The sequence below is a fragment of the Barbus barbus genome (genome assembly GCF_936440315.1).
Source record: "Barbus barbus genome assembly, chromosome: 2".
NCBI lineage: Eukaryota > Metazoa > Chordata > Actinopteri > Cypriniformes > Cyprinidae > Barbus > Barbus barbus.
Genome location: NC_136730.1, coordinates 17,841,707 through 17,862,877, shown reverse-complemented (window position 1 = coordinate 17,862,877; position 21,171 = coordinate 17,841,707). Strand labels below are relative to the sequence as shown.

General features: G+C 39.0%; 2 protein-coding genes across 6 annotated transcripts; one reads left to right on the top strand and one right to left on the bottom strand.

The window, feature by feature from the left end:
- LOC306884264 (putative nuclease HARBI1) lies at positions 1–2,203 on the top strand. 4 transcript variants are annotated; one of them, XM_079440000.1, is made up of 5 exons: positions 1–273; positions 590–760; positions 841–956; positions 1,031–1,142; positions 1,226–2,107. In XM_079440000.1, exons 1-5 carry the CDS (start codon positions 192–194, stop codon positions 1,597–1,599), a joined length of 855 nt encoding a protein of 284 aa, XP_079296126.1. In that variant the 5' UTR covers positions 1–191; the 3' UTR covers positions 1,600–2,107. The 4 variants fall into 4 exon arrangements, with proteins under 4 accessions (XP_079296126.1, XP_079296124.1, XP_079296127.1 ...); XM_079440001.1 differs by lacking the exon at positions 1–273 and adding an exon at positions 299–464; XM_079439998.1 differs by lacking the exon at positions 1–273 and having other exon boundaries at positions 292–760; positions 1,226–2,203.
- LOC306884248 (semaphorin-4B-like) lies at positions 1,998–16,569 on the bottom strand. Of its 2 annotated transcripts, none has more exons than XM_079439980.1 (15): positions 16,395–16,569; positions 12,841–13,238; positions 11,574–11,734; positions 11,430–11,492; positions 11,251–11,349; positions 11,009–11,120; positions 10,780–10,896; positions 10,333–10,478; positions 6,191–6,366; positions 5,919–6,069; positions 5,594–5,804; positions 5,393–5,508; positions 4,671–4,828; positions 4,498–4,577; positions 1,998–4,412 (listed from the first exon to the last, which is right to left on the bottom strand). In XM_079439980.1, the coding sequence occupies exons 2-15, from the start codon at positions 12,995–12,997 to the stop codon at positions 3,613–3,615; spliced, it is 2,547 nt and encodes an 848-aa protein (XP_079296106.1). In that variant the 5' UTR covers positions 12,998–13,238; positions 16,395–16,569; the 3' UTR covers positions 1,998–3,612. The 2 variants fall into 2 exon arrangements, with proteins under 2 accessions (XP_079296106.1, XP_079296107.1); XM_079439981.1 differs by lacking the exon at positions 16,395–16,569 and adding an exon at positions 13,348–13,465 and having other exon boundaries at positions 2,462–4,412.
- Between the last annotated feature and the right edge of the window lie 4,602 nt (positions 16,570–21,171).

Genomic DNA, 21,171 nt, shown 5'->3' with positions numbered 1-21,171 from the left:
GGTCCATGCATTCATAAGCTCAACAGAATCGTATGTGATTGGTTATAATGCGTAGTGCTTTAAAAACGTGCGTGTCTGTGCCAGCCAGCGAACGCAGATTTTAATTCAGCAGCTGGTGATGTTTTTCTTTTTTATATACATATAGTTTAAAGGACAAACTGCGCATTTCACCCAAAATTGTTTGCAGTAATATGATTCCGAATTTGGGGACTGGGACAGGTTCTGTTCAACACACATCCATCGTTCATGAAACAGATATTGGACCAATCAGTGGTGAGCAAAGTTACGCCAGCAAATCCATTCATAGAGAGCATGCGTAGTAGCAAAATGGCCTCACCGTACTTGGAGAATCCTGTAGACATCGGAGCCCAAATTGTACAAAGGGCTTTACGCAGGGAAAGAGTTATAAGAGATAAACAAAACCCACTGGCATTCTCTGATGAGCACTTATACGAGAGATACAGGTTTTCGGCGGAGGGAATGTTATATCTTTGTCGGCTTCTTGAGCCCCATATTAAAAACCCGACGCGTCGAAGCCACGCGACCACTGTCCCGCAAATGATTTGTATCGCTTTGCGTTTCTTTGCAGGTGGCACATACCTGTATGAGGTGGGCGATGCCGAGAAGCTCAGCAAAAACACAGTTTGCCGAACTATTCGTAGGGTGGTTATCGCACTCCAGAGATACATAAACACTTTCATTGTGTTCCCTGGACATTTACCCACCGTGGCCATAAAAGAGGGCTTCTCTAAAATAGCTGGTAAGATGGATTAATACACTAATACACAATCAATAATGATCGATAAAAGTTGCTAAACAGATGTTTTGATCTTTTGAAAGGATTTCCTAGAGTTATTGGAGCAATAGATTGCATGCACATTCCAATCTCAACACCAACAAAACAAATCGAGGCTGATTATCTTAACAGAAACGCTACTCATAGCCTCAACGTTCAGGTAGGTATATTTCATTTGACTAATATGCATATTTTCATGATAATTTATCACTACCTACTGTGTGTTAATTACAGATGACTTGTGACCATCAGTGTATGATCACAAGTCTAGATGCCAGATGGCCTGGTTCTATGATGGACACCCAAATTTTCGAGAAGTCATTATTATGTCAGCGCTTTGAAGAAGGTATGATAAAATGGGAACTGTAAACAACACTTGAATGGACCATGACATTGTGACACCCTTTTCTCTTTTCTGTTCATTGACAGGGCTGTTTGATGGTCTGCTGGTGGGAGACGGAGCTTACGCTTGTCAGAGCTTTTTGCAGACTCCCTACCCTGACCCTGAGACAAAACCACAAAATGACTTTAACATGGCCCTCAGTCAAACCAGGCTCAAGATAGACATGACTTTTGCCATTTTAAAGGCACGGTTTAACTGTCTTCGTGACCTAAGAGTGTCACCAGAGCGGGCATCTCAGATCGTAGGAGCCTGTGTTATCCTCCACAACATAGCCACTATAAGCAAGGAGCGGGTGCCAAATGAATATCAACTCCCACCTGATGATGTTGAGCCCTTCACGCAGGACCATCCAAATGGCAAAGCTGTCAGAGATGCAATCACGGCAGAATATTTCACCTAGCATTCAGTAAAAGCAAAGTGACCAACATTTACACATATTCCTTAACTGCCTTTCATATTAAGACAGAAATGTTTCATATTCTAAACCTGTGTAAAAACCACTCCACAGGCTGTGAATTCATATGAATTCAGTTCAAATTCTGCTTCTATTTTTTTTTTTTTTTATTAATTATAAAATATACTGTTCACAACTATTTTGACTGTTTGAATGAAGTTTATTTCCTGGTTTAAATCTTTTAATGTCAGATTTTTTTAGTCTCAGATTTTGGACCTCTGCGTATAATTATGTATCATAAGTATATTGATCTTATATCAAAAAGATAAATCATTTATCATCAACATTTTTTACTCTCTTCCCAGCTGTGCTTATGAAATTACATACTGTGACAGTTTGTGTTTATGCAAAATTTTATTTTGCATGTCAGACAGTGGAGACACTCTTTCAGACCTATTTTCATCTCTTCGTTAATGTACAAACGTTGGCTACAATATTAAACTGGGATGTTGACAGTGGCCTACCTCATTTACAGCTTACAAATACTGGTAGAAAAAATAAAGTGCATGAATGTACAATGTAAAACAACAGTAAAACAGTGTCAAAGTATAAAAGATCGCTATCTACTTTACATTTTCCATTCAAAACACACAAGCTGAAAACACAGTGGAATGTAACGCATGATTAAACAACATCAAACATGCCACGGTTAATGTGGATTAAAAAGACTTTTCCAAGTGGAACGGATGTCTATAATAGCAACGTTAGTGCATGGGTGTATTTGTGTGAGAGGAGGGTGTGTTTGAAGTCTGGATACCCCATAAATGAAGCATAACCTGCAATGTTCTTCCTTTTTTTTTTTCTTTTTACCCTAAAACAGACTGCAAATTTACAGACATTTTCAGCCTTTACCTATTGTATTAACCACTCCTCCATTATCTCACTCTTTACCAAAATGCCAAGCATAATGTTTATACTGTAATATTATAATATTATATTATTGTACAGTATCATTACCTTGTTTCTGCCTGTTTAGATTCCATCTATATTCTGTGCCAAACAAAATAACCATCAACCTATGAAGCAAAACAGAATCTCAAATTTTTGTGCTTTACATTCCCATATAATTCTTCCGATGTACATTCAAGGGTATTAAGAAACAAAGTTTCTTAATGATCATACACGCTTGCTACATTTTATCTAAAAGCAAATATAATTTTTTTTCCATAATTACTCCACATTTAATAGTTCCATACACATCATACCATTATTTAACACCAGGCACTTTACTAACACATTTGAATGACAGAACAGATAACACCAAGAGACTACTTCCCAAAAAGGACTAAGAAATTAAAGGGAATAAATAAAATTTACAGCAGATTTCTAAAAAGTAACCAAGTTCTATAACACTAACAAGCAACCTGGTCTGAACTGCCTGGTGTTCAATGCTGGTATAATGAGAATCTGCAGAGTATGGGCTATGTTTCATAGTCAAATCTTAAATTTAAAGTACCCCATTAAACACTTATGCATTGAACCTTTGCACAAAAAATAGCAAAGAAATACAAACAGACATATAGAACAGTCTTCTCACCTTGAGTTAGGCATCATTACTCTTTGTCTTGGCAGTGATAATAGCACCAGTACCAGTCATAAAACACAAGGCTCATTGCCCATCTCTCTCCTGTTCATCCATCTGGTTCACCCTTCCTTGGATTGTTGTTTCTGATCTCTAATGTATCAGCGCACTCTCATATTCACACAATAACCTGTGTCATATTTTAATGTTTAAAATGAAAGAGTGAAGGAGATGTGGGAGTAGATTTGAGGGCATTGTCTTAAAACAACTACAATTTGGCAATACGCACACTGAGCATGTCCCATCTATTCTCTTGTGCTCAGGGCTCAGTACGCTTAGTCTTCAAGAAAGCTGCCCATTGATTGTACCAAGTGAACATTAAGAGTGTTAGACTGATTATGCGTATATTATGAAAATTCATCGGAAACATAAGTATTTTACACCACAGAGTCTCTGATCTCAGAGCCCAGTCGTACCCGTGGCCGAGGGCTAATGTCACTGACTTCCACATGAGTCTCTTTAAAGCCATTCTGTGGCGTTTGGGTGAGTGTTTGTGCTTGCTTGGAGTTGTTCTTCATGCTTGTCTCTGATGGAGCGATTATGTAACCACAGTTATCCTCCAATGTCTGGTAGCTTTTGTGGTCTGATGGGGAGCTTGGAAGCGCACCAGCATTGAGGGGTAAACTCTCCCCAGGCCTGACTGTGCTCTTTGGGGCTCCACCAGTTTGCTCTCCTCCTCTCAGTACCTCCTTCATCCGGCCCCTGTGTCGATATGCTACCGACAGCCCAAACGAAAGCACACAAACAGCTAACAGCACACACACTACTGCCAGCTCTGTGCCATACGTCTTTATGCGCAGTTGAGCGGAGCGCGCCGATTCGCTGGACAAGACGTCCGACGATATGCTTTGGATTATAAGATGTGCATCCATCTGCCCCGTATTGGTTGTAGTCTCAGATAAAGGCTCTGCCTTCACACAGTAATTGGCCAAGAGTTGCCTAAAGCCATGTTCTTCCGACCAACATGAGAAGACCTCGTCGCTGCCTGCACGGCCACTGACTACTAACCCACCGTCCGGGCTTGGGAACAGGAAGTGTCCTACATCTGGCTTGTATGACCACTTCCTTTGAGCATGGTTGGAACGAAGATTGCAGGGCAGCAGGCGAAGAGTATTAGCTGGGACGATAATGAGCTCGCAATCAGATTCTTGGGAACTTGGGAATAAACGTGGTAACACTAGAAAGAGAGGAAGAGAGATGGATGTTATGACATTCTCAGATGGATAATAGATACTTGTATATGTCGGGATTTGTAGATTTACCTGAGCTCTCAGTGTACACACTCAACATTTTGCTGTTACATTTTAAAGTGTCTGCCTTTTCAATATCCTGCTGCCATTGCCTGAAATATGCAAAGGAAGGTAGAAATTGGTGTTGGTACTGAAAATGATTATTGCAAAAGATGATCTGGAAAAGGGCAGAAGAGAAGACTTACTCTTGTGGTGGGATACACGTGACGTCAGTACAGTGTGTGCCTGTCCAGGCACAGTATGGGTCTCTGGCCAAAACACACTCGCCACAGTTGTTATGGAAACTGCAGTTTGCTACTGGCAGCTGCACAATACCAGAGTGTGATGACACAAATAACAAACCCTGTTTGTTGAGAGAGAGGGTTCAAAGTAAAAGAGTGAAATGAATGCTTTGTGGAGCACAAAGGCAAGTAAAATGTGTAAATGTTTGTTCAAGTACACTACCATTCAAAAGATTGGGGTCAATACAATATTTTTCAAAGAAGGATGCATTCAAATGATCGAAACTGATATTTACAATGTCACAATTTTTTTTATTTCAAATGAATGCTGTTATTTTCAACTTTCTGTTCTGGAAAAACTCTGAAAAGTTTCTATAAAAAATTAAGCAGCATAACTGTGTTCAAAAGTTACTTTTTATGCTCCCTTTCATAAGTTATAAATAGTAACACTTTCTGTTAATTCGTGTTCTTAAAATTGAAATTGTATCAGAAAATGGATCAGTATATGTAGATATTAATATTAACCAAAATTAATAAATGCTGTAAAAGTATTGTTCATTGTTAGTTCATAACATTTAATGCATTAGCTAACAAATTGAAAAGTGTTAGCGCATAAAGTGTTGTAAACTGTAAAGTGTTACTGCATAAACACAAACACACACACACACACACACACACACACACACCTTAGTTGAATCCAGCTCTATGTTTTGTACAGGTTGTTGCTCTGGGAACAGTTGGATCTCCTCAATGATGTGCATCATGCCGGCTACATTCACAGCCTTTTGCACACGTCCATCATCTGACAAATCAGAGCATAACATCAACAGCCATTTAGAAGAGAAATGAAATTAGAGAAACCCAGACACTCAAAAAACCCCACATACCTGTGCCAATGAACATCACATTGTAAGCTTCATGGAGGCCTTGCACGTGGTGCACAGCAATTTGTGTGTAGTGCACAGAGTTTGTGAAGAGCACAGACTGACTTTTGACAGGACTGTCCATCAGGAAGTGGTCTTTCACAAAGTTTAGTACCTTATCTGGCATATCAAGGGATGAGTCTATTCCCAGCTGCCTTGAAGCATTAGTAATACACTGTAAAAAGGACAACAACAAAAAAATCTTCACAAAAAGCTTCACAGAAACTCAAAGACCCTCCACTTACATAGAACTGGTAAAGTGTATATGTAGGAGTGTGTGTCATCTTACCATTCCAGGTCGTGGTTCAGGTACAGAGTGAGTGTGTGTGTACCACTGCTGTGTCTCTCGGTTCACTTCTTTGTAACGGCCATTAAACGCTTTTTCTACCTTATCCATGCTGAACACACATACTGCTGAACTCCCAGCTAGACCTTTACTCCTACAAAACAAATAGCAACAAATTTGCAATGTTACATTCAGGTTCTAGTATGATTAATTAATGAAAAACATCCTCATCCTTCAAGCTTATCTTCCTTTGCCGCTCTACATTTTTTGCTCACCACTGAGAAGTGAAGACTGCATAGAGGAGTGTGTTTTTCTTGCGTTGGGCTGGAAGCACATATACATCCTGTATGATGTTGAAAGGAAAGCCATCGTCCGGTAGTGAACACAAGAGTTGAGCTTTCAGAAATGTGGTCCATTTCTTCTGCAGGACTCTCTCCCCACCTTGATCCTCCTGAGGTCATACACACACACACACACACACACACACACACACACACACACACACACAAACAAATGATTAACATTTTCAAGTCAACAGATATAGCCTGCGTCCCAATGTTGGGATTGTCTCAATAATTCACAATTCTCATAAAGACCGCTAGGGGGCATCATAACTCCAGCCCTGGTTTCAGAGAATCTGGACCAAAATAAAGAAAAAAAAAGTATTGTTGCGGTTTCATAGTACAGCATCAGATAATCATAACATGGTACGAATTGAATGATTATTATATTCATATACCATAGCATTTATATAATTCTCCAGTCCAGGGCATCTCAAAGAATAATATTATAATACCATAGTACGTCTAAAACAAAACATGGTATTATCATGGTACTCCCATAGGTTTTAGGGAGCATCAGTGGGAGGGGAAAGTAACACAAATTATGAGGATTAATAGGGCAGAGTTCACAGTCTCCTATGATTCACCTTGTTCATCAGCTTTTTAAGTTAACATCCAACTTACTATGGTGACCAGAAGCCCAGGCTTTACAAGTGTCCAGAGTTATGACAATTAACTAAAAAAAACTTTTAAATTTATCCTGCTTCATCCGTTACACTCAATGACTTGAAATTAAAGGACAAATTAGAAGATTTTCAACCAGCTTTGAATTGTTACAATGTCTGTATTTTATGTAAATAAACAATGTGTACTCTTTCTCCATGCTACCTGCAAAAAGATGTTTATTTGTCACCTAAAGTCTGTCTTAAAATAAATTAAGCTAGTTTAAATATGAGTTTTCTAAAGCAGAGCTTTTGTCAGAATCAGAATCAGAATGAGCTTTATTGGCCAAGTATGTTTACACATACAAGGAATTTGTTGTAGTGACAGAAGCTCCACAGTGCAACAGAAAGACAGTAACAGGACAGGACACAGATAATAAAAGAATAATATACAAATATCCAAATAGGCAATGTACGAAGCAGCAAAAACACAATACATAATATAGACAACTATGTATGTACAGGTCAAGTATGTGCACATTAGAAATGAGAAATAAAAATAAAATAAGTGAGTGTGGTGAATGGATAATGTATTATAGTTGTGTATTCCATGTTTATTGTTGTGTGTTCATGAGATGCCTGAGGGAAGAAACTGTTCCTGCGTCTGGTCGTTCTGGTGCTTAGAGCTCTGTAGCGTCGACCAGACGGTAACAGTTCAAAGAGGGAGTGTGCTGGATGTGAGGGGTCCAGAGTGATTTTACCAGCCCTTTTGCTCACTCTGGATAAGTACAGTTCTTGGAGAGTGGGGAGGGTTGTACCAATGATTCGCTCAGCAGTCCGGACTACCCTCCGTAGTCTTCTGAGGTCAGATTTGGTAGCTGGCAGAGTAGAACTATTTCAGCAGCTCCTGTGGCAGATTGAACTTCCTCAGCTGGCGAAGGAAGTACAAACTCTGCTGGGCCTTTCTGACAATGGAGTCTGTGTAAATATCCCACTTCAGGTCCTGAGAGATGGTGGTGCCCAGGAATCTGAACGACTCCACTGCAGTCACAGTGCTGTTCATGATGGTGAGTGGGGGGAGAGCAGGGGGGTTTCTCCTGAAGTCCATGATCATCTCCACAGTTTTGAGCGTGTTGAGCTCCAGGTTGTTAAGACTGCACCAGACAGCCAGGTCCTTAACCTCCTGTCTGTAAGCAGACTCGTCACCGTCCTGGATGAGGCCGATCAGTGTGGTGTCGTCTGCAAACTTCAAGCTTGACAGAGGGGACTTTAGAGGTGCAGTCATTGGTGTAGAGGCAGAAGAGCAGTGGGGAGAGTACGCAGCCCTGAGGAGCTCCAGTGCTGATGGTACGAGTGCCGGATGTGAATTTACCAAGCTTTACTAACTGCTGTCTGTCTGTCAGGAAGCTGTTGATCCACTGACAGACAGAGGTGGGGATGGAGAGCTGGGTTAGTTTATTCTGAAGGGTGACCGTGATGATGGTGTTAAAAGCGGAGCTGAAGTCCACAAACAGGATCCTCACATAAGTCCCTGGTCTGTCCAGATGCTTCAGGATGAAGTGCAGTCCCATGTTGACTGCATCATCTACAGACCTGTTTGCTCTGTAGGCAAACTGCAGGTGGTCCAGTAACGGTCCAGTGATGTCCTTCAGATAAGCCAAAACCCGTCTTTCAAATTATTTCATGGCTACAGACGTTAGAGCCACAGGTCTGTAGTCATTAAGTCCAGAATTTTGGGGTTCTTTGGGACGGGGATGATAGTGGAGCGCTTGAAGCATGAGGGGACTTCACACAGCTCCAGTGAACTGTTGAAGATCTGTGTGAAGATGGGGGCCAGCTGGTCAGCACAGGATTTCAGACAGGCTGGTGACACACCGTCTGGGCCTGGTGCTTTCCTTCTTTTGTTCTTTCTGAAGACCTGGCACACATCTTTTTCGCTGATTTGAATTGTAGGTGTGGGGGAGAGGAGGGCTGCTGGAGGTGTTAATGGTTGTGTGGAGAGGTGTTCAGGGCGGGTGTGGGGTGTTTTTTCAAAACGACAATAAAACTCGTTCAAGTCGTCTGCTAGTTGTTGATTCTCCAGAGTACTGGGGGATGGTGTCTTGTAACTGGTGATATCCTTCATGCCTTTCCACACTGAAGCAGGATCACTGGAAGATAATTTTTTCCTTAGCTTGTCAAAATAATTCCTCTTTGCCACTCTGATCTCCTTTTGCAGTGTGTATTTGGCCTGTTTGTACAAGACTTTATCCCCCTTTCTGTAAGCATCTTCTTTGGCCTGACGGAGCTGTCTGAGTTTTGCAGTGAACCATGGTTTGTCATTGTTGGAGATTAGATGAGTCCTGTTAGGAATGCACATATCCTCCCAGAAACTGATATAAGATGTTACAGTCTCTGTGAGCTCTTCCAGATTGATGGCAGGGGCTTCAAAAACAGACCAATCAGTGAGAGAGAAACAGGCTTGTAAGTCCCGCTCCGTTTCATTAGTCCATCTTTTAACAGATCTTAATACAGGCTTTGCAGATTTATGTTTCTGCCTGTAGGTCAGAATAAGATGAACCAAACAGTGATCAGAGAGTCCTAAAGCTGCTCGTGGGACAGAGTGATATGCGTCCTTTATTGTTGTGTAACAGTGATCCAATATATTACTGTCTCTGGTGGGACATGTGATGTGCTGTCTGTATTTTGGCAGTTCGAGGGAGAGATTTGCTTTATTAAAGTCCCCGAGAATGATTAAAACAGAGTCTGTGTGTTGTTGTTCTGTGTCTGTGATCAGATCAGTGAGTTTCTGTAAAGCTGTGCTCACGTGCGCTTGCGGTGGAATGTAGACACTCACGAGAATGAACGAGCAGAACTCCCGCGGCGAATAGAACGGCTTGCAGTTAATGAAGAGCGTTTCTAGATCTGAACAGCACATCTTCTTTAACACAGTTACATCGGTACACCACCTCTCATTGATGTAAAAGCATGTCCCGCCACCGCGCGATTTCCCCGTTGATTCTGCGTCGCGATCTGCTCTGATCATCGTGAAATTAGGCAGCTGTAGTACGCTGTCCGGTATGTCGCCATTTAGCCAGGTTTTCGTGAAACACAGAGCAGCAGAGTTAGAAAAATCCTTGTTTGTCCGGGAGAGCAGAAGGAGTTTAATTATTGGTTAACATTGTCCAATAGGTGACAAAAAAGTTATTTCAGAGCCAGAGCAAGTCTTTACGTTTTAATAAAAGACTTTATATAATATGTAATGTGCACTAATGGATTTTGCATAATAACACCAGAAAACATTTAGATTTTTACGTTGACCTTTAGAGCTAAAGCAGAATGAGTTGAGGAGTCTTTAGAAGATAAGAATATGCTAAGTGCATAGTGATATTGGAAATATTGGCATTTGTGTATGTGTGTGTCTGTACGTGTTCTTTCTCAGGTTTATGCTGACTTTATCAACAGTGTGTGAACTGCTTAAACAATCCATCTTACCTTACACACACGTGCAATCCTGGACACTATGGTGTTATCAAAGAAGTCAAACTCTTTTCCCATTTCGCTGAAGAAAAAGTAGATCTGATCATCACTTCTCTCGCTGTCTGAACCTGTAATATGAGCAGAACCTACAAACGCTGGGTCTAACGGACCGCAGCAAACACACACACACACACACACACACACACACACACACACACACACACACACAGACACACACACACACACACACATATATAGAAATAAAAACACTTTCAAAAAACATATTCCACAAAACAAAATTGTATAACTGTGTATTTAACCTCAGTATCAGTCAGCAATAATTTGTTTTCAACATGCGTGAGAAAGCAGGGTTCTGTAATCACCGATGTTGGCATTTATTTTTAGATATTTATCTCCAAAGAAGTCCCTTGTGAGGAAGTGTGTTTGTTTGTATACATTTACCCTGGAGCCAGTTGAGAGAGTTCTCCGTTTTGAGAGGGGTGCCAGACCCTAGACTCCTATATATGGTGGGTTCATTTCCCTGGAAGTTACTGACAGTAGCAGTGTACAGTTCCCCATCTGTAACACAAGTGCTTATTAACACTAAATCAACATTTTCATCAAACCTAATGATGTTTATATATGAAGTTCAAACAAAATGATTGCATTGTTTTTGCCTGAGCATACTCACCCACTGAAATAGCTGTAGATCTGTATTCTGGATTAAATGGACAGCGTCCACGTCCGTCCTCCATAACGTGTTCCCCCTTTTCATCTCTTTCCAGAGAGAAACTTGAAATGTTCTACAAAATTTCCAGAAACAGTTAGAACAAATGACACCAGATGCATTTACATAAATGGGTTACTGATATAATAGTTATTTGTTCAAAAATACATTCATACATCATAAAGAGGAACAAAAAAAAGTCTCACAATGTAAGCACAGATGGGACTGAAGGCATACGTTCCACACACATACAGGTGTGTGCTGTTCAGACGCAGTAAAATCTTGATGTAGTTAAAACAATCCGTCTGAAACACATAATAGAGATTATTTTTTTATTTTGTTGTTAATATATTGTTTCACATTTATATTAACAATCCCCACGTACCTGTGGGTCCTTTCCCTTGAAGATACACTCTTTCCTCTTCCTTTCAGGAGTGCTCCATGTGAGCTACAAAAGATACAAAACAATGCTGAGTAACATCAAAATGCACTCCTACACACTACTACAAACATTCTCGCATGCACTAACAGTTTTCTGCAGAAACGTCATGCTGATGTTTTCCAGGCTGAGAGAGAATATGTTCTCCCTGGCTCCCACGTAGATCTTGTTTTCAACCGGGCTCAGCAGAAGGCTTGAATAGTTATATACACCATCCACAGAGAACTCGCTCACTAATCGTCCTTCTGCATCTGAACACACACACAGGCAAAAATATTACTTCATATTCACTTAATAAAAATGAACAAAAAAGCTTGTTATCTGACAAAGCTTTAGATTTCACACATATATACTCAACTTACAGGCCAAATTCTTACAGTATATACAAAATTCATCCTCACATGGAATGCACCTTCAAAACTACAAAAACCTGGCACACAAACCAACCCTTTAAAATTACGTTGGTTTGCATGACCAGAAGGTTTTCCTGGCAGGGCACAGAGGTCACCAACATCAGTGTTTACTCATATAAAACCCTTTACAAGCTGTTTTGTTTTAAGTACAATCATTACATGTGCATTTTCAACCTCAAATGATTAATGACTATGGCTGTTACTCTGATACAGTACACCAGCCTGGGTTTGAAAATGGTTCTAATAGCTCTTGTAAATGTTTACAATCAAGGATTAAACTCTCCTGTGTGTTTGGCTAAGATGAGTGAACGCAACATTTGGAACAGTCTCGTAATGGGTCTTTTGGGAATAAGAAACATCATGGCAGTTCAAGTTGCCTTAAAATTGAGCTAAGTTATTTCAGATGAGTGGGAGTCTGAGGGAATCTGGGACAGCAGAGCTTCTTCTACAGAATACAGTGCTCATTAGGCTTTTGTGATCATAATGACACATAATGTGTTTTTATATTTATTTATTTTAAACATTTCTGGCACTACCATGATAATATATTTCCACAAAAAATATTAAGCAACAAAACTATTTTCAACACTTATAATAAAAAGAAACATTTTCAACCAAATCAGCACATTAGAATGATTTCTGAAGGATCATGTAACACTGAGGACTTTAATATATAGGTTTTAAATATATAACAAAAAAGAAAACAGTTATATTGAATTGTAATAAGTAACAATATTTCTTTCTTTTTTTTACTGTATTTCTGATCAAATAAATGCAGCCTTGGTGAAAACATCATGGAATAGCCACCTGATACCATCACTTTATCATGCTACCATAGCACCAGTGTGAATGAACCTAACCCCCAATAGGTGTGAAGTAAACTGCGAATAGCTTTAAATATGAAAGCATCTGTCAAATAATGAATGATTGGTTCATGCACTCACTGTATGTGAAACTGATGCGTGCCGTTACATCATCTTCACTCGCCACAGTTGCTTGTAAGACTCCAGCCAAAAAAATCCATATGGTCCAAAACAAGAGCCAGAGAGAGTTTGTGGTTTCCATGGATACTTTCCATTGGTCTTTACATTTGGTTGCCATGGTTTCTGCTTTGCAGTTGAAGATGGTTATATTCCAGGTATCTTTGGTATTCAAATGTTATGTTTACACCCTGTCGTTGATTCTTACTGGGATTCTTAAGGTCACTGAGACCTTGCCATATTTCATTTATGTCCTCAAAGAAGTCAAAGGTGAAGAGATGTCAGATCCTTGTGGGCAAACACACACATTCCTCCTATTAGGGACTATCTGCGTAGCAAACTCCAATTTGACAGCCTGGAATCTGCAGAGGGAGAAAAAGAAGCAGATTAAGTCACACTGAATGATGCAGCTTCCCTGTGAAGGAATGAGATAATTTAATTCCACAAAAACCTTGAGTTACAGACACTCACAGCTGATACAAAAGACATCTGAAGTCTGAATTAAAGACTGTCATTAAAAATGACAGAAAATAAATGGGTGTTTCTCAGTACAAAAGAGACTGATCTCTACATCCACAACATATGCTTCAGTGTTTTTCTAGGAAAGAGGCTGAATCTCATGTCCTCCTCTGCATGACATTATCCAAACAGAATTTGGAAATGCAACAACTCCTCCCCTTTGGCCTGATCAGCTTTTAAGGGTGGTATGTCCTGAAAACAGGAAGGCTGTTTAGTCTCTGTAGCCTCAAACACAACACACAAATAAAATTACAAAATGCCATACTGATTACGCTCATGTTCTCAATTTCTATTTATTTGTAATATTTGTATTATTACTTTATTTTGCTTTCCTTTTGGAGAAAATTAGATCAGCATTCAAATCCAATTCCAAATAGACTGACATAAAATAAACTGTTAGACAGATCAGGTGACTTTTTTGCCTTAAGCAAACCATGTAATAACAGTTTAACAATTTTGATAATTAAATAGTCAAAGTTAAGCCATGAAAAAAATACAAATATAGATGCATTCATCTACAATATAGATAAAATGACAGTTAGATGTTTTAACTAAAAGTACAAGTTGTATGCAAACACACATGCAGCCTGCAGACAGAACTGTCCTGTGCTCCTGTTAAGACTCAAGAGTCAGAACTGGAAGACAGGCACTTCTAAATCATTAAAGACTGCGGTAAAAATAAAACATGTTCCTCACACTTACATGAACTACAGCTACAGCCGCCCAGTCACATGCACAATTACATACACATAAACAAAAATATGGCTCTATAAAACTTCCCCTACATAATATATCATTTTTGCCAATTAATAATAACCCTTGATTTATGTTGAAATTACCTGACTTTGGGGCATAATATCAAAAGATGATGACATGAAAGTGTGATTAATAACATGACCTCTCAACCTGAGGATTTTGTACACAAGATTACAATTAATTCAAAATGGGATGCAACTCTTTTTAACAGAATTAAACATTATGCAGTGTGAACAAATCTAAACATATGGCTCAATCTTTCTCAGCAGACCCTTAATAAAGCACCATAAGTGCATGTCTTCTCATTGTCACAACAAATGTGATGCATTCCATCGTAAACTACTAGACCATCTAGAGAAGCCGTAGATACAAAGGTAAAACTTGTATCTTTCACTTCAAAAAGATCTCTGATATACATGCAATAAAAGTTACAAGCTGTCTAGCATCTTTCCCCTAACACTTTTATTATACTAACTGGAAGAGGGCAGTACAACATTGGTCTGATTTATTTTACTGCTTACATTTGCATGGTAAGTCCCTAGGGCAAAAAGTCCAATAAAGGCATCTATATCGATAACTTCTACTGAAACTCCTGAAGGTCATCTACAAGTACAAACAACAGAAAATGCACATTGGCACAAGCAGCAACAGCCTGGTGCTCATGTTCTCAGACTGTTACAAAGCAAAGGATCTTTTCCTGTCCTGAGGTGCGACATGGTGAGAACAGTCTTCTCTGACAAAGTAATAAGCCAAATGGAGAGAGGTTATCATTTGTTGCCTCCCAACTGACTCAGACCAGAAGAACTCACACTATCTTTACTGAATAATATAAACATCAAACAGTTCTTTGATAGGACATATAAGGTATTCACTGTCTAGTCCTCATAGTCTTTGATCCAAAAGGCCGATGCAGTTCTGAACAGACCAGAGTTTAAGTAAACAATAAAGGACTGCTTTCATGTGCTCTCTTCACTCACCCAATCACTGAGACCAACTACAGTTGTTACCTTTTTTTATTTTTTTTATTTTTAGAAACACCAAGTCTTCAGTCTTTGATTGGAAATATTAAAAAGCTTTCCTCAGTTTTGATTACTTTGTTATAAATCAGTAACTAAAATCATCTTTTGTAGAAAAAAATATTTTGATCACTATTTTCAATAAAATTGTTATCTCAAGTGTTAATCATTATCAAACCCTCCCTATATACTCTAAAGTCACATGGTCTGAAGCAAAAACTAAAAAGTCCAGCTGACACAATTAAGGAGGATATTATTGGTTTTCAGATTCCACTCATAATTAAAATGATTAATATCAATCAGTAATGAATGAATGTTAATGAATGCACTACTCCTGATTAAAATATCTTTGAGTCTGAAAAAAGGGAAACACATTTTGCAGAATAATTTCTGCAAAAGTGGGATAAATACATTTCATGATTAAATGCTCTTCAAATATCAGTAGCCAATCAAATATAATATATTTTTTTCATTCTGTAGATGCTTTCATTTGCCTGACATATGTTAGATAAATTGACACAGACCTAATTTGACAAAACATTATTTATTATCAAGAGAATTGCTTTACTTTACATACAGTGGTCACATTTGCAGTAGCTAAACTGCCACTGCCCTCGTTTTACTGATGATCTGCCTCACTTGACTTCAATCTGCGGTTCAAATTAAAAGCAACGCCTAGGCCAAAGATCTAAAATGAACGCAACACAATTATGATATGTTTCATTTAGTTAAGAGGGTGGTAGCATCACACAAAAAAATAAGTCTAAAGAGTTCACAGCTTTCATCAGTGCTCTATTTTTTGCACAGCGAGCCCTACTTCCAACGTTTATTCTCCCTCACACATACTTGTAGATGTCGATTTTTACTTTGCGGTGAATGTGTAAGAGCACATAAACACAATCCAGCACCACCTTGTTTATTTGAGCCCATTTCCACCCACCTACCCACCCCCAACTCACTCACTCATCCACCCACCCTCTACTACCACTACTACCACACGATATATATACAGTCTGGATCCTAGAATACGTTTAGCACCAAAATACTTATGTTAAACGAAAATTAATAATTGACTTACATTAAAAAGTGACGTTTTGCAACAGGTGACTTTAAGCACACACCATTCAACAGATAAACGTGGTCAGTCCTACATCTTCCACGAACAATACTGAATCCTCGATCGCACCTCACTGCCCCTTTAACTTATTGTTTATATACGCAACTTACCACTAAAGCGCTTAAAGCCATTACACCGCTCTCCGAAGAGACTGCCAGCTGATGCGAGTCGTAAATGAGCTTCTAGATTTGTATCCCAGCATGGTCCTCTCAGTCCCGGTTAACTGTATAGATTTCAGCCCCTGATTTCTTCGCTCATGGATCTACCGCTGAGACTGAGACACTCGACCCTCCTCCAACCATTCACTGGAGCCACACCTCTAACACACTCACACATCAAACTAGAGGTAACCTACCGTCTTTATCCTGAGGTCTGGCAGAGAAACACTAGGTTTTATTCATAGTCACAACTGTAACCAATGTGGAAACTACAGTCAGAATTGCTCAGTTGGTAAATAAGAGCCAAAAGGGTATTTTTTTTTCTTTCTGTCAAGCAATTTTGGGGGACAAGAAACGATAATCCAAGAAGAATAAATACATATTTCCTTTTACTGTAATTTAATGTAACATACTGTAATTAATCAGTTAATTATACAAAAATGTTTTTGGTTCACAGGTAATTAAATGTTGATGACATTAAATGTTTACATTTACGGTTTAAATGAGACAGACACGATCTTTATACTGTGTGTGTGTGTGTGTGTGTGTGTGTGTGTGTGTGTGTGACCTTTAACTCAATTTGTTCAATTGGTCACTATTGTTATCTTGAAAACAAGTGTTTTTTAAGTATCTTAAATGTAAGTAGGCTATGTAAATCCTTGTTTGTTTGCTGTTGTTGCTTTTATCTAAAAAGGGTTTAATAGTTTAAAAATAGTGCATCCAACCAGATGATATTTGAGGTTTCTGGGACTCCCAAAGTTAGTCATTCAAATTGAGGAGAATAATTCACAGTGTAGCACTCAAAGGAAATTAGGGATTAGAGGTAGATCCTCAGCAAGGGCCAGAGCTGAGCTCAGGCATCCATGAAATCTCTAGTAAAGTTACGGCAGACTGGCATCAAATGTAGGTTCATACTTCTAATGAGCAGTTGTGCTCTTATTTAGGAGTTGGTTATCAAAATGATATTTTCCTACCTCGGGTGGTACAGTCTTTTCCATCGTCTTTTGACTGGTAATGACATTCTTTTGATTCATTCACTCTGTTATTGTGTCGTGATTGAGATTCAAAGTTAGAATGCTGCTTTGTTCATCTGGTATTCATTCACCAACTGCACCCTGTTTGTGCAGAAATAACAGAATCCATGCCGTGAAGAACTTATGTAAATACAAAAAGTGTTTCATCTATAATGAGGAAGAACCAGACAGAAAGGTTCTTATGCTTCTGTGTCATGCTGTACTGTCTTCTTATTTGTACAGACGTAAGCTCAGCGTCTGTCCTTACCATCTCCTAGCTTGTCTCCTAGGAAACCAGTAACTGTTCGGTCTACTCCACAATTGAACAAATGAGAAATGAGAGCCCTGAGTCATGTGCACAATGCGCTTTCACTTGGTGGACCATACCAACTTCGTCTATAATTTTAGCTTTTCTATCTAAAGGTAAACCGCTGGTCTTACTCAACATTTTTCATCCTGAATATTATATTTTATCAAAATCACTCAGCTGCAGTATGGAGTACTGTGTAATTTCACATAAATCTCTGAAACATTTGTTTCTTTGGAAGACATACAAATGCACAGCTAGATAAATGACTTGTGATGGTCCATCAAATGTGGTATGGTGTATGAAACATTGATAGACTGAGAGACCAAATGCATTCAGCAGAAAGAGCAGACAACCAAAATAGTCTAGACATGCAACTTAAGCATTCTTTTGGGGTACCGGAGATGCTAAAGAGAAAGACAGTGTCTGTCTCGAGATATTTCTGGTACCCCTAATGGACTGGCTGACGATGCTGAACCCAAATCCTCCTTTAATTATTATTTTTTTCCTCTCTCTCTTGCATATACACTCAGATTCACATGTGTTTGACTCAGCAAGCCGTCATATCCTCCTCTCCAAATTCAAATGAAATCAAAACATCCAAGAGTCACCAAACTGTTAATGCTTCTAGGAATTGAGCCAGTTTAGATTGTTGCCGCTGGGCAGTTCTGCCCCTCAGTGCATGGCGTGAACAGTCTGATGAGTTGTGGCAAAGGAGAGGGATATCTTGTGTAAACACAGAGGTTGCATTCCCAGGCTTGGAGACTTGACTGGTGATTAAGAACTGACGTTAGTCAGAGTGACCAGCAGTCCATATAACTAAATAAACTGAGCCTCCAAGCAGTTTACAGGACCAGCCACAATCTGTCTAGAGTTTACCACAAGGCTTACAGGAATCATTCAGAAAAGTGCTATTTGCATTATTTCTGTGAAAAAAAAAATGTTTGGACAAATATAGTTGAAATAGTTTATATTTTTAGTCAATATATTTTTCTGTATTTCACTGAAAAAAAAGAAGAAAATCTTACATGTAGAGATATTGCAGAGATGGAAGCCTGTTTCAGCCAGTAAAAAAAATATATTTGTGACTTATAATCTTGAAAAAAAGTCAGAAATGCAATATCTCTGCAAAGTTCATATCTTACAATTATGAATATTCATCTTCGAATTGTGGGTTGTGAGAAAAGTTGCAAATAACGTTTTTTTGTTTTTATCCTATGGCAGAAACAAGTTTCAACAGATTTGGAACACCATTAGGGAAAACTAGGGTCAGTTAATAATGACAGAATTTTCATTTTTGGATTAACTGTCTCTTTAAATGTTTACAATAGAATGTAATGGATATGTCAGGAATGGGCATGTGACTTGTATGCAATGAGTAGTAAATATTTTATACTTATGTCAATAAATTGAGAAAGGAAGTAGAATATACTAACAGTTTCATAGCAGTTGGTCTTAAGCAAAGTTTTTTATCAAAATGAAACTTGACAGTAATGTCCTTCATTGAGTCTATGTGGGTCAGTTGCATTCTTGAAACAATAAAATAAGGAAAACAGATGATGCCCTGACCGTTCTTAGGCAGCCAAATCAGAAATAATGAGCTGTCATAACACAGTTGTGTTAGTTTTTGACCTGTACACAAAAAATAAATTGGTATGTCAGAGTAACAACAATTCTGTAATGTGGTCATCACTAGGAATGCAACTCTAAATCCAAGTATCTGCTTATTTTCTGTTAAGAGGATACTTTTTGGGTCGTTTAGGCTTATTTGCAAGACATATTTGAATGAGAATGGACAGTGCTCTAGGGACCGTTACCTCATCTCTCAGAGCAAAAAAACAGGAATCAAGTGAGTGAAACCGTGAAAGAAAAAGGGAAAGGGGGTGGGAGACTGTGAGAAAAGGAGAACGACAGAAACTAAGAGCAGGATGTTTAAAGTCAATGCACTGACCTTTCTTTAGCAGCTCAACAAACTGACTCCAATTTCTCTGTCAGTAACAGGTTAGTTTTAAACAAGTCTACACTGTATATAACTGCACATCTTGACAGAATAATAATAAAAAAAACTCTCCGGATCTCCGAAATGAAAGTAGCACTGATCCTAATAAAAGACCAGTCAGGACATGAAGTGCCGTTTTAGACCTCACTTCTCATCATTAGTTCCACTCAGTATGCCCAGGCCTGATACTAATGAGGGTCTTGTCCTAAAACACTAGGCCAACTCTGCATGATGGGAAGTGGGCTAATACAGACCTGTCAACCTAGCACTGAATGCCACTCCATTCACTTTGTACGCAGGGGGTGGAGTGTCAACAAAACATGTGGGAGAGTACATGTACTCCATGTGTTGTGTGTGTGTGCATGTTCTTTTTATGATTCACTCAGCACTGAATTGCAGCCAGAAACTCTCAAGCTAATCTCTCCCACTGGATCTATACACACCCTGCTGTGGGTGTGGATACACACCCATAGAAGGAGAAAGGCTTCTTTCACACATTCAGATGTCAAGAGCTGAAATAATGTTCTGGCTTATTGCACAGTAACCACCTGTTGATATATGTATGCGTTTGTGCACATGTATACAGATACATATAAGCGAGCTGTATATTATAATTCCTGCATTCAAGAGACATCTTGAATCATGACAATTACTCCTTCCAGGTGCATCTCGATGTGATGGGAACACTACAAGCCCAATAAAATTTACACAGGGTCAAGCACACACACAAACACTCAGTCTTCCAGCTTGGAGATCCCACTGGTCACAGATGTTGAGGGGACATGATGTAATGCAAAGAAACAGATCTCCATCTCAGTTCAGATCAGCAGTAACCCTGAGCAATAACTTAATGGGAATCCAGCAGGCGAAAAAAAAACCCATGTCAATTAAACACAGTATACCCTATTCATTTTTGAACAAATTATAATATGAAATGATTTGAAACATTATACAAAATCTTGTATTGAATACAAATATTTGATATAAAAATGCATGCTTAATTGCTTGACACTAAACAAAACGTTGAAAGAAAAAAATCTTGTATGATACGCTAAATGTTTATGCGATACCTTTACCTCAGTTACTTATGACCTTTTCCACAAGCACATGATCCACAATCATTAATGCACTTTTTATTCTTCCACTAAACCCATACGTTGTACTGTTTTACTGTCACACCTAAATCCCTGTCAAAGCATGTAATTTGGCCAATAATGGCCAACTCTGGAACCCTGGTTTACAGCACATTACACTTGCTACACTGATACAGCATTTTTCACATGGGTCCTGTACCAACACCTGTGAATATGGGAACAATTAGGAGGTCATGACTGATAAGGGACAATATGCAAATTGACCAGGATGTCATCCCAGGATTACACAATAGAACCCCCACATGCCAATCCCCCC

Excerpts from the sequence above, each read along its gene's own strand:
- LOC306884264 (XM_079439998.1), top strand. The coding sequence starts at position 313 with ATGCGTAGTAGCAAAATGGCCTCACCGTACTTGGAGAATCCTGTAGAC. Across the intron at positions 957-1,030 it reads CTCATAGCCTCAACGTTCAG|ATGACTTGTGACCATCAGTG; the intron begins GTAGGTATATTT and ends TGTTAATTACAG. Across the intron at positions 1,143-1,225 it reads ATGTCAGCGCTTTGAAGAAG|GGCTGTTTGATGGTCTGCTG; the intron begins GTATGATAAAAT and ends GTTCATTGACAG.
- LOC306884248 (XM_079439980.1), bottom strand. The coding sequence starts at position 12,997 with ATGGCAACCAAATGTAAAGACCAATGGAAAGTATCCATGGAAACCACA. Across the intron at positions 10,897-11,008 it reads ATCTACAGCTATTTCAGTGG|ATGGGGAACTGTACACTGCT; the intron begins GTGAGTATGCTC and ends CTTGTGTTACAG. Across the intron at positions 6,070-6,190 it reads GCAGTCTTCACTTCTCAGTG|GAGTAAAGGTCTAGCTGGGA; the intron begins GTGAGCAAAAAA and ends TTTGTTTTGTAG.